Source organism: Apodemus sylvaticus, chromosome 11 (assembly GCF_947179515.1).
Source record: "Apodemus sylvaticus chromosome 11, mApoSyl1.1, whole genome shotgun sequence".
NCBI classification, from domain to species: domain Eukaryota; kingdom Metazoa; phylum Chordata; class Mammalia; order Rodentia; family Muridae; genus Apodemus; species Apodemus sylvaticus.
The window spans coordinates 97,366,904-97,384,932 of record NC_067482.1 but is presented as its reverse complement, the minus strand read 5'-3'; the positions used below and the strand labels follow the sequence as shown (position 1 = coordinate 97,384,932).

Sequence of the window (18,029 nt, the reverse complement as noted above, 5' to 3'; positions counted from 1 at the left end):
TCTGCCAATGAGACTCACCAAGGCTGTATATTCTGTGATATACAAATCTCAAAACAAAATTTTAGTATCATCACGATATCTGTATGGCTTCTATTAGTCTGTGTAGGGTGTTCAGACTGGGATGAAATTCTGCTCCAATCATAAGTCTTCATTGAGGTCATGTGAGGGATGGAACAAAGAATATTTTTTTGTTTGCTCGTTTGTTTGATTCGTCTGAATCTATTTTCAGGTGGTCTTCCTCTGTCATATCTGATCCATATAACTCCGGAAGGTATATAGACACTAATCACTTTTTCTAAAAACACAAAGACAAAACCTTTCTTCCAAATCAGCATATCTTTGAGCCAGTAACCAGAAAAACCTTTAGCTTGACCTCTCTCCCAGAGGAATAATATAATCACAAAACTCAAAATCACACCAATTTTGAAAATTAAAACAATCTAAAACAAGTGAAGTAAACTAAAATACTGTATGAGCCTATTTTTAGGCTTTTTAAAAATTTTGTCATGTCAGGAAATTAACCCAAAATTCCTGTGGAACCCATGAACAAAGGACAAGAGTGTCCTGTAGACTTTAATACACCATCTACCTGTTACGCTCTCTACCTGGAGCTACAGACTCCCACCAATACCTGTTCATTGTAGGCAATTATCGCTGCTCTATACTTGAAGCCAGTGACTTATTTTCCCTATCCTAGTTCCGAACTGCAGGCAAAATTCCTGATGTGGTTGGGACAAAATCTGTATATAAATTTATCCTAAAAGCAAATAATCCCAATTTTATAAATTCACAGTTACATCACTATCTGCCCCAGGAAGTAGTCATCTTCCATTCCCCAGCTCTCTGACTCAGAGCTGCCATCTTATCTCTTTCCACAGCAGGGGACCTCAGAGCCCTTTCTTTGTTTCAAGGTTCCCTGGGGGGTTGAGTCATGTGACTTGACTCCAGTCTGTTCTCCAAACCTCCAAATCTCTAACTAAATTTCTAACTCGTAGGCTAAGAATCTTAAATTTCTAGTGGATTCTTGCCTGCTATGTTGGACGTCATCTGTATTGGGAAATGTAAAAAGCAATCTACGCTATGATTGGCAAGGCACTGGCCTGTTCTCATCTTGTCATCTCGTCCACAGGTCACTACCACATCAGTCCCACATTTCCAAATTTCTGTGGCTGGCTGGGGTGACCCAACACCATATCTTTTCTCTGGAATTCAGTTGAGTTGTCTCCTGAAGGAAAACACCACACAATTTTAGTTTAGAATCAAAAGGCAACACAATCACTGAACACAACAACTAGCATCCTAATTTGTAAGCCATATTAAATATAAATCATCTGGTGGCAAATCCTGACAGATTTGCCACCTAGACTGGGGGCCACTTGTTAGCTACATATTGTCCTTCAAGCTGTTCCCGTCCAAAAGTGATTTATATATTTAATAGCTACAGTAGTGTTGTATTGTAACCGTAATTTTAAGAAATAGTATCAATATTGCTAAAGTGTAATGAAATACAAAACTAATGATAAAATAATAATATAATAATATAATTCAAATAAATAGGACTTCAGCTCAAATATAGATTGTAAATCAGTGTGTGCTGTGTTGACTATAATGGGACTCTGCATAAACAACCACAGAAGAATAAAAAGTACAGTTCTAAGTTGGGTTTTATTGAATGAGTGATTTGTGAATGATAGTCCCCAAAATGCTGTCACTAATACCACTTTTCCCGTGTCCTGTGTTACTGTGAAACAAAGCATAGCCCCCTCTTATCAACTTGGACTTTCTAGAGCAAATGCTTGAAAAATGATTTCTAATTAGTAAGGAACATGAGGTTCAGGATGAAAGAATGGGTTTTCCCCCTTTTTTGATGTGCTCAAAAATACTTTGTATAATATCTCAAAAATACTTTGTGTAATACCTCAAGCTTAATAATTATCCACTAATATTTGTTAGTAAATAAATACAGATTTCATTCAAGAACACTGATGAGGGAAGTCCAAATCTCTTTGTATAGTCCAAAACTACTTTGGAAACTGCCATTCAATGTTACATTCTATGGTGGTTTAAATGAAATGGTCCCCATAGCTCACAAGGAGCAACACTTTTAGGAAGCGTGGTCTTATTGAAGTGGGCGTGGCTCTGTGTGTCACTGGGGGCGGGCTTTGAGTTTTTAAATGCTCAAGCTAGGCCCAGTGTCTCTCTTTTCCTGCTGCCTGTCAACCCAGATGTAGACATCTTGGGCTCCTTCTCCAGTACCATGTCTGCCTGTGCACCACTGTGCTTCCCACTGCGACAGTAATAGAGCAAACCTCTGAACCAATTAAATGCTTTCTTTTGTAAGAGTTGTTATGGTCATGGTGTCTCTCTTCACAGCATTAGAAACCCTAAGAGACACTCCTTATAGCAGAGCCAGATATAAGTTTCTATGTTGATTTAAATCTCCCAAGGTCAGCAGAAAGTCAGATCCTATGAGGATGAGTACAAGAAAGCCAAAGGCATGCTGACAAAAGTGTTGAAAGTCGACTAACATTCCTGATTGCTACAAAAGTGTATGCAAAGCGTATACACTTTCTGCCATGCGTATAGCACAGCCACTGTTTGTGACAGCAGGGCAGGTATGAGGAAGAGAGATGCTTGGACTTGGCACCTGCCCTTTTGGACAATCATTATTTTATAAGCCACGATTTATGCTGGAAAATATGTGTTGCACACAGACGCGTATTCCTCACGGTAGGCACAGGCAGTGTCGGCTAGCTAAGAAGTATGTTAAAGAATGTAAGGAACAAGCACACGTTTCAAATGTGATCAGCTTATTACCTCTCTCACACATGTACATTTAGCAAAAAGAGGCACTTCCTTTTCTACACTGAAACAGGTTAGTTCTTAGAAAAATGGTACTTCTTTATTTAGCTGTGCACGTGTGCTTTGTGTGTGCGTGTGCGTGTGCGTGTGCTGCCTGCCTGCCTGGATGCTACATTCATGCATGCAGATGCTTGTGAAGGACAGAGGATGTCATCAAATCCTCTGGAACTGGAGCTGCATCCTCTACAAGGGCAGTAAGTGCTTGTAACTGTTGAGCTGTGTCTCCAGCCCTCGTGTGTTTTTGAAATAAGCAATGGGACACAAATAATGCCTCACAATGATTTTTAAGGAGTTTCTCAATAGGTGTGGTTTAAAACAGTACCATATTCTGCATCTAGAAGAAATTAAACTTGTGGGCTGGGAAGATGGCTCAGGTCTTAAAGTCCTTACCAAGCAGGTAGACCAGAGTTCAGATTCCCAGAGCCTAGGTAATGCAGGGTGGTTAGGATGGCCTGACTGTAATTCTAGAGTAGCATTTGTCAGGCTCCATGTTTGAGTCAGAGACCCTGATACTACCTCAAAGAACACTATGGAAGCCATGGAAGATGATTGTCAACATCAGCCTTGGCCTTCGCATACACATGGACTTACACACATGAAAACATACATACCAGCATGCACATTTCTCACACACATATACACAAAAGGAAGAAAAGAATAAAAAAAAATTAAACTTATTTTAGAGGTGGAATATCATAGTTTTAATATTAAAGATCAGGACTTTTTTTTTTTAGAAGAATAAATCATGATACAAAACTTCAGTCTTACCCGATTTCTTAGAGAAAGAGATCATTGATGTGTTATTATTGGGGATATTTAAAAATAGCATCCCAGAGTTGCAAAAGAGTAGAAAGAAATAACCAGCAGCTTTCATGACAAAAAGAGACCTGGAATGAGATCGTGACTCTCTCTGGCTCCATTATTCCTGCATTTGGCCTGGAATTTTTACACCCATCACCCTACCCGGAAGACTGCCAGACCGCACGAGTTAGCCCAGCCTTCTGAAAGCTGGGCTCGTCCTATCAGTCAGGGCCTGTGTGATAAGCTTCACCAAGGCTTGCTACTCCTCAGCCCATTTGAGAGTCTGGGTCTGGGAAGGTTCTGCTCACCGTAGCTCCCTGCTCTCTGCTTGTCGGTATGGGGGTGTTTCACAGAACACCACACTGTGGGAGTGTTTTCATGCCTGAGATTTTTTTCTTTCTTTTTTCTTTTTTTTCTTTGTTTTGGCCTGTCCCATGTAATTATTTCAGAAGATATTAATTATACTATTTTTTTCACAATAAATATAGCCATCGCAGAATTACATTGAGGAGCACATGTACTGGGTATGTGCATATGTAGCTATCTGGAACTTATTACAATAAACACAGGAGAAATAAAGCTATGGCGAGTTTATTATATAATTAACGATTCTTCAGGAGAAGTGAACAGTAAGCTTGGTCAAAGGACTGCTAATTTTATATTCACTGAATTTTGTAAAGTCTTTCTCAGAAAGAGCTCCCAATTCAACTGAAACCTTTGTGGTCTGTAACAATTCCAGGAACTGACCACTTGCAACGCACAAATATTCTGTAATAGCCACACTCACCTTGATATCTACAGCATCATGGAGTGGGACTTCACCACTGTGAAATTATCTCCGGTAATCTGAAGACTCAGACCGAGAGCATGGTGCAGATCTATTGATCTCTAAATTCAGTTGATCCATAATGGTTTTGTAACCTTCATCTATTATGACTTATACCTTACCTGTACTGTTAGCATTTTGATGGTCTACATTAAAATCATTTAAAATTTTTGCTTTATGAGTGTTGTGGTTTGAGTGAAAATGTCCCTCATGGATTCGTGGGGAGTGGCACTACTAGGAAGTGTGGCCTTGTTGGAGTGGGTGTGGCCTTGTGGAAGGAAATATGTCACTGGGGGGAGGGGCGGGCTTTAAGATACTCAAGCCAGCCCCAACTTTACTCTTCCTTCCTGCTGCCTGCTGATCCAGAAGCAAAACTCTGTTACCTCTCCTGCACCATGTCTGCTTGCTTGTACACAGCCGTGCTTCCTGTCATGATGCCAACGGAGTAAACCTCTCAACAGTAAGCCAGCCTCAGTAAAATGTTCCCATGGTGTCTCTTTGCAGCCATAGAAAGCCTGAGACGATGAGTATGCCTGTGTACGAGGAGCATGCCTGTGCCCACAGAAGTCAAAAGAGTATATCGGATCCCTGCAACAAAAGATTTTGAGCCACTAGACTGATTCTGGGACTTGAACCTGGGTCCTTTGGATCAACCAGTGCTCTTAATTGATAAGTCAGCTCTCTAGCCCCAAACAGCTACATTTTGATGCCATTGCCTGCGATATTTTCTTGGAAGTTTCTAAAGTGTCTGATCATTCAGTATGTTAAGACTAACTGGTCATGTGAATCATTGGTGGATAGTTTCTGTATCTACCTGAATTTAAAGGCAGTCAAGGATGCTCGCTCTCTTGCTTCTATCAGCCAGGCCCAGGTTAATCCCAGAATTCAAGAGGCAGAAGTACAAGAATCATGAGTTTAAGGCTAGCCCAGACTACAGATAGTTTTAGCATAGAGTTTAGATTCTAGATATAGTACCATCTCAGGCCATTGTGCAAACTGTCCTTATGACTAACTTTACAGATCTGGATAAAACAATTTCACAATAGAATATACTGTATTGTTAGGTTTTTTTTTTTTTAAAAGATTATTTTAATGCCCATCCATCAGATAGAATCTGACAATCAGCCTGGTTTGGTTTCAAATTTACAATCTTCCTACCTCTGCCTTCCAAGTATGAGGCTTACAGGTGCATGCTAGCATGCATGGTGACTGGTAGGCGGAGGAAAAGTGACCTTTAAATAGAACACCTTTTGGGGCTGGAGAGATGGCTCAGCAGTTAGGAGCACTGACTACTCTTCCTGAGGTCCTAAGTTCAATTTCCAGAAACCACATGGTGGCTCACAACTGTCTGTAATGGGATCTGATGTTGTCTTCTGGTGAGTCTGAAGCCAGCTATAGTGTACTCACATAAATAGAAAAAAACAAATCTATAAAGAAAGAACACGTTTAAGTATTCTTTTAGAATTATCATATGAATACAACACACACACACACACACACCTCAATCTAATGAAAGTCAGGTTTGCAAAAAACACTTTACAATTTTCCATTACTCTACCAAATATCAACTTTATGCCCCAATATTGGAAGGGGATGTGTCTTAGTTAGGGTTTCCATTGCTGAAAAGAGACACCATGACCAAGGCAAATCTTGTAAAGGATAACATTTAATGGAGGAGCCAGGAGTTTTACATCTTGATCAGAAGGCAGCCAGGAGAACACTGTCTCCCATGTGGCTAGGAGGAGGGTTTCTAAGCCCACCCCTACAGTGACACACTTCCTTCAACAAGGCACACCTACTCCAACAAGGCCATACTTCCTAATAGTGCCACTCCCTGGGCCAAGCGTACTCAAGCCACCACAGGGTGGTATATGTGTACTTGTTGTCAGTATGGCAGAGACTGCATCTCAACAGAGAGTGCTCACATGGCATCTGGGACAGGCCAGATGAAACACCTCGTTCTGGCTTTTCATTTACCATGCTGGCTCCTCACAAGATTTTAGATTAGATTTCAAAAGTGTCTAATCTTGGACTGCCCTTGCGTTCATCTGGGGTTATCAGCAGGGCTCTCTGTATAGTTCTAACACCTTGGTACCTTCTTAGATAATTGGGAATCGTGTTGAATCTTCCAGAGCCTTGATGGTTCTCTACACTGTCCACGGGGGTAGTCACTTGCCAGTTACGGTTATTTGTATTTGTGGTAAATACAATGACATAATAATAAAACTCAAGCTATTCAGTTATATTAACCAGGTTTTAAGTGTTCAGATAGTCTCAAATAGCTTGTGGTCATCTACTGGTTTGGTGGGTGTAGAACATTTTGAGTATTACTAAAGTTTGATTGGACTGTGTCATTTCTAAATTCTGGTAGGTTGACCAAGATGCATGGTTCAGGTTGACCTGGTCCTTTCTTCTCTTAGGGGTTTGCACAAAACAGAACCAAAACAACTAGCAGCCAGAATAAAAAGGTAAAGAAACAGGGAAATTACTTGTAAAGTTTAACTCAGTATATTAAAAAATGTGATAATGACAGTGTGTAATCAATGTAAAATAGTTAATAAGGTATATATTATGTTCTCTTATACACAGTGACTCTTTGAAAAACACTGCATATTTTATACTTACAATACATATCAATCTGGACCAGTCATATTGTGTTCCCATCCCTTGTGACTAGAGGATATTGTGTGGAGCAATGCAAATCTCCACCTCGGTTCTACTCCATTATTCTGCAAAGGCTGAGCCTTTAGGACACCAAGCGGCTGTGGATCCCATTTGTCTACATTCTATTTTATTTCTTCCCTGAAACAATGAGCACAGGCCAGCTTAAGTGGAGTGGTGATGTAATGGGAAGATCAGCTTGGGGTGAGACATTTAAGACTGCCACAGGGTAAAAGGAAGTGTTTAGAAAAACTGTAAAAACCATTGGTTAAAATTTCAAAAGCATTAGTTTGCATTGGTGGGTTTAAAATAGGGTATAAAAATTGTTTCAAGATAGCTGGGATCATGGGGTGTTTTGTTTTTGCTTGTGATGCTTTACAGCAGTTCCATTGTGAGTTATCAGCTGCAGTAGTATTTCTGTGTGCTGCATAACTGCAATGTTATCTGGCAAAAGTGCAAGCACCTGCGGTGCTGTTATCTGGAGTAAAATTTGTTCTAAGGCACAAATTCCAGCAGTAGTTAAATCCTGCACTAATACTGCTGGCAATTTCTACTGTGAAAATAGTAAAACCCAAAGAAAATAATTTTGTTACTAGAAAAATTAACAATACTGCAAAGCCTATAGCTGCATATCCTAACTGATAATCTTTATTTTGGGCGTTTCTGATGTGACAAGATGGTTCATTGAAAATAATGTGTCCTTTTCTAAATTTATATCTCAAAGAAAGTTTAAGATTTGTGCATGTTATTTCCCACCTATGGTATTTTATGGTTGATGGTACTTATAGGCAAAATTTAATTTTTAGGAAAGTGTAAACTCTTCTGTTAAGTAATACTAAAATTTTGCAGTCAGCAACCAAAGGTCTATTATATGCAAATTAATCCTGGGACAGACTTGACACTAAATCAAGCCCCATATAAACAGGGGACTAGAAAAGGGGCGGCAGAAACATGGCTGGAATCCTGGAAGGAGGAAGAAGCATCAGGATGCGAGCGCTGAGAGGTAGGGGCCGCAGAGCCTTCAGGAAAAAGTAACGTGTAGCTTGTCAGATGGTTCCAGTGACACGCAGGGTGGTCGTGAGGATTGAAGGTAAGTAAACACTAAGTAATCTTCATAAAGTCTCAGATCCACCCACATTTTTGATATGCACTTGTGTTCACCGAGTTACTGTGAGAGGAGTGATGGTAAGCGGACTGCCTGAGAGTTCTTAGTTTTTCAGGTAGAGACCTGTCACGCCAAGTAGTTATTTGCTCAGGTATTCTTGAAAACGGTTTGCTTTTTTTCTTGTTTAAGTTTGCTACTAAACATGACGTATAGTATCAGCACTTGTCTGCTTACTGTGTGACAGGCGCTTCATGGTCATATTGTCCGTCCTCTCAACATCTCAGAAAGCTGGGTATGTTTCCTGGTTTTACAGGCTAGGAAATTCAATCTCAGAAAAGGTTAAGTCATTTCTCTTGCATGCACACTTAAGATCTGTTTCTGAAAATTCTTTGAGAATAGAAACTTACTTTAATGTACTATTATTAGTACTTAATATGGTCAACATTATGTTGGTACTTAATTATAGTCTAAGCAGACCAAACAATTTCAGAATAGTCTATATTTAAAGTTCCCCAATCAATTTAGTTGCTAGACAGGTTATTTTTAAAAGTATTGTGGAGAGAAGCTGCCGCGCCCCCCCCCCCCCCCCCAGCTCTTAGCAGCAGAGCAGCCAAGGGCTGCGGTTAATGTCTTCCCCTGCTCTGTGGACAATTTAACTCTTTCCATAGCTACCTTGGTTAAAAAAAAGGAAAGTGAGTTTACAGTCAAGAAAACTATTAGGCTGGGTATAGGGGCACATACATGCCTTTATTCCCAGCACCATTCAGGAAACAGATGCAGCCAGATCTTGTAAATTGGAGGCTACCCCAGTCTACATAAAGAGTTCCAGGACAGCTGGGCTACACAGAAAGACCCTGTTTCAAAATAAACAAGAACAACAACACAGCACAAAACAAAGACTACTGGACTCTTATTTTCTACAACTTTGAGAAGAGCCAATAGATCTAGTTTCCCTTCCTCCCTCTTTCTCTCCCTCCCTTCTTCCCTCCCTCTCTTTCCTTTCATTCCCATTGATCTTTAGATAGTTTGTTTACAGCACCCTTTTTAAGCAAGGGAAAGGATAATAGAATAAACCAAAGTGACCATTTAGAACATTTGAGAGTTTATGGTAAAGAATAGTAAGTAGAGTAAAAACCACCTGATTATCATGTGTGTTCTTAAATTTAGATGAACATAGTTTATGACCACTTCTATAAATTATCCATTGAAAAGGCCTGTACACACGATATCTATTAAGGAAGCAGAATGTATTACTGAGATCATATGGCATAACGATATCTGAGAACTCTATAGTGTATATAAAATGAAAATATATCATTTCGGTTGTCATACATTTTAGGATTTAGACTATAACAAAACAAGTGATATCTATCCCATTTCCTATAAAAAGTAATTTTTTGTAGTATTATTAGACCACTTTCTTTTACTGAGAGAGGAAACGGAATTAGATCCTGGGTTCCAGCCTGCTTTTCGGACTCTCCTGGGTGTGTTCCATCGACTCCTGCTTCCTCACATCCTCCTCACCCTCCTCCAAGGGAGCCACCCCAGAACACCCAAAACTTTAAAGTCAGTTTAACAAATTTGCCTCCGACTTTAATAAGATTAGGAATTAGCCCAAAACCAGTTTGCATTTCGCCTTTTCAAGCTTGCTTCCATCTCCTTTCCAAACTCTTCCATCCTTCCGTGCTGAGGAACTTCTGAATTTGGCTTTTTTGACCATTCATTCCCTCTCAGCCTCCCCTCTCTCCCCTCCCCTTCCCTTTCCCTGCCCTCTTTGGTCTTCCCCACTCCCTGTTCTCTCATAAGTCCTTTCTTAGGCACATCTTCTTCTCAATTACTCTGACTTTACTGTTTAGTCCCAGAAAGTTGTAATTTTATTCTTCATTGTTTCTCTACATCCGAGGTCTGTGAAACAGCTAAGGTTGAAAGCAAAGTTGAGTTTTGGGATAGGATGGATAGTTTTCACAGCCTCAAAAGGGGTCTTGTAGCTGGGCAGTGCTTCACACCTATCATGATGAGGGTGTACACCTAAAATCTCAGCGATCTCAGTAACCTGGATTTTGAAGTAGGAAGATCATGAGTTTGAACCTAACCTCTGACAATATAGTTTCAGGCCATGTCAGCTGCCTTTTAATAGACGTAAACACCATTGCTCTCAAACTATTAAGTTATTTTGTCCTCTCCCTTGCCTTTAACCATCCTTTCCACATAGTCAACCACTCCCTAATCCACCCACAGCTCATACCAGTGGATAATGAGACCGCAAACGAACACGAGAATGCAGGATTCAAAGAAATGCGGAGAATGAGAACAAGAAGAGACTGTACTGTAAACATTTTATGTCCAGCTTAGCCTTCCTTGAACCTGGGGCAGGGTCCTGGCAAGGTCAGGGAAAAACTCGGAAAGAATTATGAAATAAAGGCTGTGTGTGCAGAACTGCTGGCTGCTAGTGGCGCAGAAGAGGAGCACCCAGTTCGTGGGTGGGGAGTAGGAGAGAATAGGAGAGAAACCACAACACCTCAGTGTTCCTGGCAGCCGCTAGAAACAGACCCTGCTCGGTTCCTACAGCAGGAGCCAGAAACCCTGCCCGGCAGCCAGGGTGCCTTTGACTGACAGCCACCTTCTGCAATCGCTTTCCAGTTCACTATAAACATCCCTACTCCTCCCGCCTCCCGCTGCGCTCTCAACCATTCCAGGGAATGGGCGGGATCGCCCTTCGTGATTTACAATTTTTTTTTTTTTTAAAGAAAAGGAGGGTAGACCCGGCGGGTTCCACCTCAGGAAAAAACACCTCGCGGGCTGAAGGTGGAGTCCCTGTGACCGGCATGAGGACTTACCAATGGAGCGCCTCTCCCGCCCTAAGGCCCGCCCGCCTAGGAGGTGGGGCTCCCGCATGCTCGGCCAATGGCGGCGAGGCGGACAGAGGTTGAGCCTCCATGGGTAGGGTTAGTGTGAGAGGTGCGGCGGGGGAGGTAATGATGGTGGTGGCGGCCGAGGAAGGCGGGGGAGGGGGATCTGGGCGCTGAGCCGCGGCTCTGGCAGGGCTCGCTCGGGCGGGCAGACGGGAGGGGACGGTCGCAGGGCGCTCCTCCGGGGAGGGGGCGCTGCGCCGGGAGGGGGCGGGCGTCGTCCGCCCGGGAAGCTGCAGACCCCGGCTCCCGCAAGCGAGCTCCGCTGTTCCACGCGGCTCCAGCAGGGATGGAGGACTCGGTGGCGGTGGCTGCTTCTGAGGCGGCGGCAACCGAGGAGCGGCTCTAAGGAGGGGACAGCGGGATTAGAGGTGTGAGGAGGGCTTGGAGTGGACGATCGGAGGGCCCGGGGTTCGGGGACCGAGGCTGGGGTCTAACAGCAAGGCTTGGGTGACAGGGACCGCGGCTGGCAACGCCTGTCTCTGCGGAGAGAGGGGTCTGCACTCGGTGCGTGGGGAGGCGAGGCTCAGGCCGGCTGCCCCTGATGGGGGAGGGAGGCACCGCACCCCGCACTGTCTGTTGACCCGGCTGGTCATCGCTTCAAGCCCAGGCAGGAGTTTCCATTCCCCTCCTGGCAGCCAAGGTGAAGGGGAAGCAAAGTGGCCTGGAGCTGGGACCTTGCCCTCCCTCTGCTGTGAGATTTCCCTCCACTCCTAGTTCTCCATCCATTTCCCTCTCCTACTGAACCAGCATTTCTCCCCGCACGCCTGGTTGTTCTAAGTACATATTTTGTAGCCCGAGGCTATTAATTATCGGCTGAAAAATAAAGTTTGTTTAAAAATACTCCACTCCTCCTTCTAACTGGTAGATATATCAATCAGCATCCTGACTTTCCCGCCCTGTTCTTCCTTCAGTCAGTGATGCTAGGTATAGAAGGCAGGGCCTCTCTGGACTAGCATCTCTCAATTGTTGGTGCTGACAACCTGGTGTGTTGCCGCCTGTCTTCGGTGTGATTTGTCATTTCTCCCTTGGTATCTTGCATCCTTGATGTTACTGGCTTTTGAGGCCGGGGTTTTGTTTCATTGTTTGAAAGGCACACAGATAACAGAGGTTGTTGCGGTCTTATCGAACACTTCTCATGCTTCTGACCTCATATTCTTTCTCTTTTTGTCTGTGTTTTGCTTTTCAGTTCTCCAGAAGCTACGTCATATAGCCCCTGAGGTGGAATGGTGATGTCTCCGTGAGGGGACCTCCCTCAGTCATCCTGTCCTGTGCATCAGCTGTTCCTGACTAGGCCATTCATCTACGAGAGGACTTACCCTGTGAAACAGGGAGAAGACTTATGGACTCCAAGCTACATTTCAAGTTATAGATTTTTTGCTGAAAAGTACAGACATACATGCAAAGCTCTTGTGCTTTGGACCGTCTGCGTTCTTAAAGCTGCTGTGTTGCTAATCCAGAACTGTTCCAGTCTACTGACCTATCACCATGGCTTCAGTTTGGAAGCGACTGCAGCGTGTGGGAAAACACGCATCCAAGTTCCAGTTTGTGGCCTCCTACCAGGAGCTGATGGTTGAATGTACAAAGAAATGGTAAGACTTGCTTGGGGGTAGCTTGATGCCTTGTTGCCTAACCACCGTGTGGCTTGGACTGGGTCTTCTGGTAGCCGGTTTACCGTGCAGTGGCACACACGTGTATAGAACCTGTGCACAGTGCAGATACCCTAACAAGAACGGTGTGTGCACTTGCTGCTGGTGCTGTGCCTGCAGATTTTAATCACTCCATTTCAGAGTGTCTCAGAGGACAACAGCTGAGAACACTCTGAGAAGTACTGAGTATAGTAGTTTCGGTCTTACGGTCACTTATCCTCGGTGTTTATTTTTATAACTTTAATTAGAGAATGGTTATGCGTATATTTTAACATCACATATGTCTCAATGTAGAAATTTATATTTTCTAGAATGGCGGTTTTATTTTGTTGTTAGTTTCTCATTTTACCTAGAGCATTTCTCAGCATTTGAATAGTGGAATGCCAGTACACACAACCTTAGAGATTCTCTTGTGAAGTGCTTAGTCAGGCAACTGTCTTTCCTTTTAATTGCCTAATGGGATACATTTCTTGGCAGGATTTGAGGAAGCAATTAGTGGCAGTGGTCTGTCACTTGCCTCTTTCTTTCCATTTGAGGAAAGTACATTTAGGGCTTTCTCTTACTGCTGTGAAGGATAAGAAACAAGAACCCTTACATAGTGAGGGGGAAAAGTTAATCTTAAGCAAATGGTCTTTTGAATTTTGGTTTATTATAGCGATTAAACACTATTACCACAAAACAAGCCCATTTCACCAAGGACTGTTATCTCATGTTGGTAGTAAGCAAGCTCGCTTTCTGATGTCCTCTTGGCTAAAAAAAACCAGCTTGCTTCACCCTAGCATTCTTAGGTTTGTTTTTGAGTTTGTAAGGAACATTATTTTAAAATCAATTCAAGAAATATATATAAATATAAATATATTATATATATATACACACACACACACACATACACACATATATATTCTACCTAGTTCATACATATACTGCTGATTTAGAGACAGACATGGTATCCTCCCTGTCCTCAAGGAGCTCATAGGCCGTAGTAAGGACACTTAAGTAACTTCACTTGTCATAGGTTCAGTAATGTAAATATATGTTTCCACCCAGCTGGATATCCTGGGAATGTCACTGCTTTGTAATTTAGTCTCCATGTACATAGTGATGGAACCACTTAGTAGAAGATTAAATCAGTTAATTTTGTAAAAAGTATAGAACAGGGACATAGTAAATGCCCATGAAATGTCAGTGTTATCTATAGGGTTCACAGAATGTAAAACAGTGAAGAAGAATACTAGTAAGGAGCAGGCGGTGCCTTTATCTGCTTCCCTGGATTCTGAGCTCTGACTTTATTTTTGTGTATTTTCTTTTACTTACCTTTATTAGGCTAGGCTGTGTGGCCAGTAAGCCTCAGTGATCCTGTCTTAACCTCCCAGCACCATGGTCACAAACAGTATGCCACGGCTCCTGACTTCTTACATGGATGCTGAGGATTGAATTTAGGTTCTCAAGGTGCTTAGGCACTTTACCCCAGTACTTCACCCCAGCCTCAGGCTGAATCTTAGGGAATCTTAGTTGCACATCAAATCAGAGAGGAAGAAGTGAGGAACATTTTAGAAAATCCACACATTTAGATAACCTACAGCAGGATGCATGCTGGGAATTCAAGTAGTATGGCTTTATACCATGGGGCTTTAGGTATATATATACCATGAGGACTGGGTGTATCGGGGCATCCCTGTAATTATAGCAGAGGCTGAGGCAGGAGGATTTCAAGTTTGAGGTTACTCTGGGATCCAATTTCAAACCCTGTCCTTAGATGAGAGTGTTGGGTGAGGGGAGTCGCAGTGTGGTAGGGCATCTGCAGCCTGGAAGGGCTCCAGTCATAGAAAGTCTTAGGTTGTTTATCAGCAGCCTGGGTTACTGTGTGTTGGTGACAGGGTCGCTGTAGAAGTTTGGAGATGAAGAGATGTTTAGGTTTGTAATTGGAAAATTACCAGTGTGGAAGGGATGGGTAACTGAGGCAGTGTCAGTTAGCGTAGCTGTCGCTGTTGGTAAAGTGAGGAACGAACTGTGTGTGGACCAGCTACTGGTAGAGAGTTTGGAGGGCATCGAGCGGAAGAGCACTTAGAGTGACGGGACTTTGCGAGATGAGTGATGGGATGGTTGTGTCAGTCGGGGATGGGGAGGACCGGTGAGGGGGGAGAAGGAGAAGTTTAGATTGATACCAGGCTTCTGCCTTTAAAGGCTAGGGATCTACCAAGAAGGATGTGGTCCGATTGGATCTGATTCTTAACTTGGTAGTACACTGGGAATATCAACTTTGAAACTAATTATGAGACAGTCTCACGGTAAGACCAGGCTGGCTTCAAACTCCGCTTCCTTAGCCTCTGCATATTAGTTTAGGATTGAAGGCGTGAGCTCCCATACTTGACTTGATCTCATTTTCTTTCTTTTTTATTGTAAATATATTTTCCCTTATAATATATTCTGACTATAGTTTCCCTTCCCTCTGCTCCTTCCAGTTTCTCCCCACTTCTTCTCCCATCTAGAGCCACACCCTTTCTGGGTCTCCTTAGAAAACAAACAGGCATCTGAGGGACAATAACAAAATAAGATAAAACAAAAACAAAGGAACAAGACAAAGCAAACAGAAGGAAGACAGCCCAAGAAGAGGAACAAGAAACAGATATAGACTCAGAAATACGGGCAGAGACATACTCCTTCGCACATTTAGGAATCTCATAAACACACAAAACTGGAAGCCATGCTATATACATAAAACCTGAAGGGTACATAATAATAATAATAATAATAATAATAATAATAATAATAATAATAAATGGTTTGTGTTAATTTTCTACTCCTGGGCACATAGCCTACCTTAAGAGGGCTTGGTTTCCACAGGGAGACTCCTTTGGAGAAAACTCGTTTTTCCTTTGCACGAGGCTATCAGTTGGAGACAGCTTCTCATTTAGGGATGGAGGCGTGTGTCTGCTTCTCCTCTCAGTGCTAGGACCCCATGTGCTGTAGACCTATTTAGGCCTAGTGCATGCATGCTGCCTCAGTCTCAGTGAACTCAAGAGAGCGTAGTGCTTAGAAGGCCTTGTTTCCTGGAGTCCTCCGTCTCCTGGTTTGCACCCTTCTTTTGCTTCCTCTTCAGCTGAGTTCCCTGAGCCCCGAGGGGATGGGTTTGATGGGGCATCGGGCCGAGTGTCCCAGGTCTCTCATTCTCTGCATGTTATCTCCGGGCAGGTCTCTGTGTCTGTCCCCATCTGCTACAGGAGGAAGCTCTTCTGAGGATGGCTGAGCAAGGCTCTGAACATTCCACTGTAGAGTGGAATTCCACTGTAGAGTGGAATGCTTGTGAGGAGCCATTTTATTACCAGGTTCCTTTAGTAGACTGGTAATATTTGGTTGTGCCCTAGGTCCCTGGCAATTATTCTCTGCTTCTTGATACCCAAGCAGTGGAGTGTATGGACTCCAGCCCATGGAGTGGGCCTTAAATCAAACCAGATACTGGTTGGTTACTCCCGCAAGCTTTGTGCCGCCTGCCTTAGCATTGCATGCAGGCAGGACAGCACTGAGATCAGAGGGTTTGAGCGGAGCTGGTGATTACACTTCTCTTGGGTTAGCGTGCAGGGTACCTCTGGTTCCAAGAACTCTACAAAGTGGGGTTGAGGGCTCTAGGTAGGCGCCAGCCCCGCTTCTGCATGTTCACTGAGGCGTGGGTGTCATTTCTAGCAGTCAGCCTGGCTTGTTCCCAGGTTCTCACAAATCTCATATCTTAACAGCATAGACATTCAGGTTATTTTTCAGTTTGAGAAAAAAAAAACACAGTTTATTGCTGGGCTTGGTGGTGCACACTTGGAATCTTAGTACTTTGACAGATTAGTACTTTGACAGATTGAGGCAGGAAGATCAGGAATTCGAGGGTAGTCTTTTTACAAAGCCAGTTAGAGATTAGTATGGGATTATGTGAGACCTTGTTTCAAAAAAAAAAAAAAAAGAAAAGAAGTAAACTTAAATAAACAAAATCAGTTTCTTGTGGGGCAGGTGGCATACCTGTAATCTAGTCATGAAGGAAGCGGGAGCAAGAGAGTCACCTGATGTGAAGACCATCTTGTGCTAGAGAGTGAGACCCTTTCTTAAACTAACCACTCCCAAAAAAGAAACAGAAATCTACTTCTTCCTCATTACCTGTAGCATGTTTTGTGTTTTTCTTACCCTGTGCGACATTTACACCATTGTTAACCCATCTTAAGGCAAGAGCACTAGTGAAAATCAAACTTGATTAGAGCTGAATAGGTAACTTGATTATGTTAGTTACGGTCATTAAGGGTTGGGTCTGGCAGTTAAATCAGAGTCTTAATACTAGAACCACTTGAGTGTTCTATCATCTTCAGATGGACAGTACCATATTGTGAAATCTTTCTTGCTTTCATTTATAAATAGAGCCTAGCAGCTGGGTGCAGGCTCTGTGGCTGGCCCTGACTACTGTTGCCGTAGAGGATGCTGGTTTGGTTCCCAGCACCCACATGGAGGTTCAACCAGCTGTAACTGGAGCCCCAGGGAATCCATTGCATTCTTCTGACCTTCATAGGCACCAGGTACAAAGGTGGTGTACAGACATGGAAGCAAGCATTCATAGATGTAAAATAAATAAATAAATCCTTAATAAAAATTCAGTTTAAAGCTGATAAGGTGATAGTGCCCATGAAATAATGTATCTGTTTGCTTTATAGGCATTTTACTTGTAAGTGGATTCTTAAGTAGAACTTTAAAGAATTCTCATGATATAAAAATTGATTTTAATCATTTTTAGTCAACATTTCTTTTGCTTTAGAGTTCTTGTGAAAATCCAAATCAGGCCCAAAACTCAAATCCTATAATTTTCTCTCGTTTTTTCCCTTTTTTTTTCATTCTTGATTTAAATACTTGCCAGAGCTCAAATTAATTTTATATGTGTGCTGAATTTAAAATCTGTTTAAAGTATGTAAAAATAGACTTGAACACACAGTAAGAATATTTTTATCAGCCATGTTTACATTTCACATATTATTTATTCATTTGTTTACTTTTGCAGTCCTGGGGATTATACTTTGGGCCTTCTGCATGGTGAGTAAGTACTTCCTGCCATGCAGCTGGGTCCCAGTCTACTTTGATGGTTTTATGTATTACTCTAGAAGTGTGGAAGGGTGAAAGTAGAGGAGGGAAATTTAGAGATTCTAATTGAAAAGTGAGTGATAGTAAAGATGAATTATAAATGTGGTTAGGAT

The 18,029-nt window shown here is 42.5% G+C and overlaps 1 protein-coding gene across 7 annotated transcripts in view; it reads left to right on the top strand.

Moving 5' to 3' along the window:
- The first annotated feature begins 11,174 nt into the window (after nt 1-11,174).
- Ehbp1 (EH domain binding protein 1) overlaps nt 11,175-18,029 on the top strand; it is a 278,079-nt gene continuing 271,224 nt past the window's right edge. For 4 of the 7 annotated variants that reach the window (XM_052198646.1, XM_052198649.1, XM_052198647.1 and 1 more), the window contains exons 1-2: nt 11,339-11,535; nt 12,354-12,756. In XM_052198646.1, coding sequence (XP_052054606.1) covers nt 12,653-12,756 — 104 coding nt within the window. In that variant the 5' untranslated portion in view covers nt 11,339-11,535; nt 12,354-12,652. Of the gene's footprint in view, nt 11,228-11,337; nt 11,536-12,353; nt 12,757-18,029 lie in introns of those variants that run through there. The other 3 variants (XM_052198644.1, XM_052198645.1, XM_052198648.1) reach the window with 3 other exon arrangements.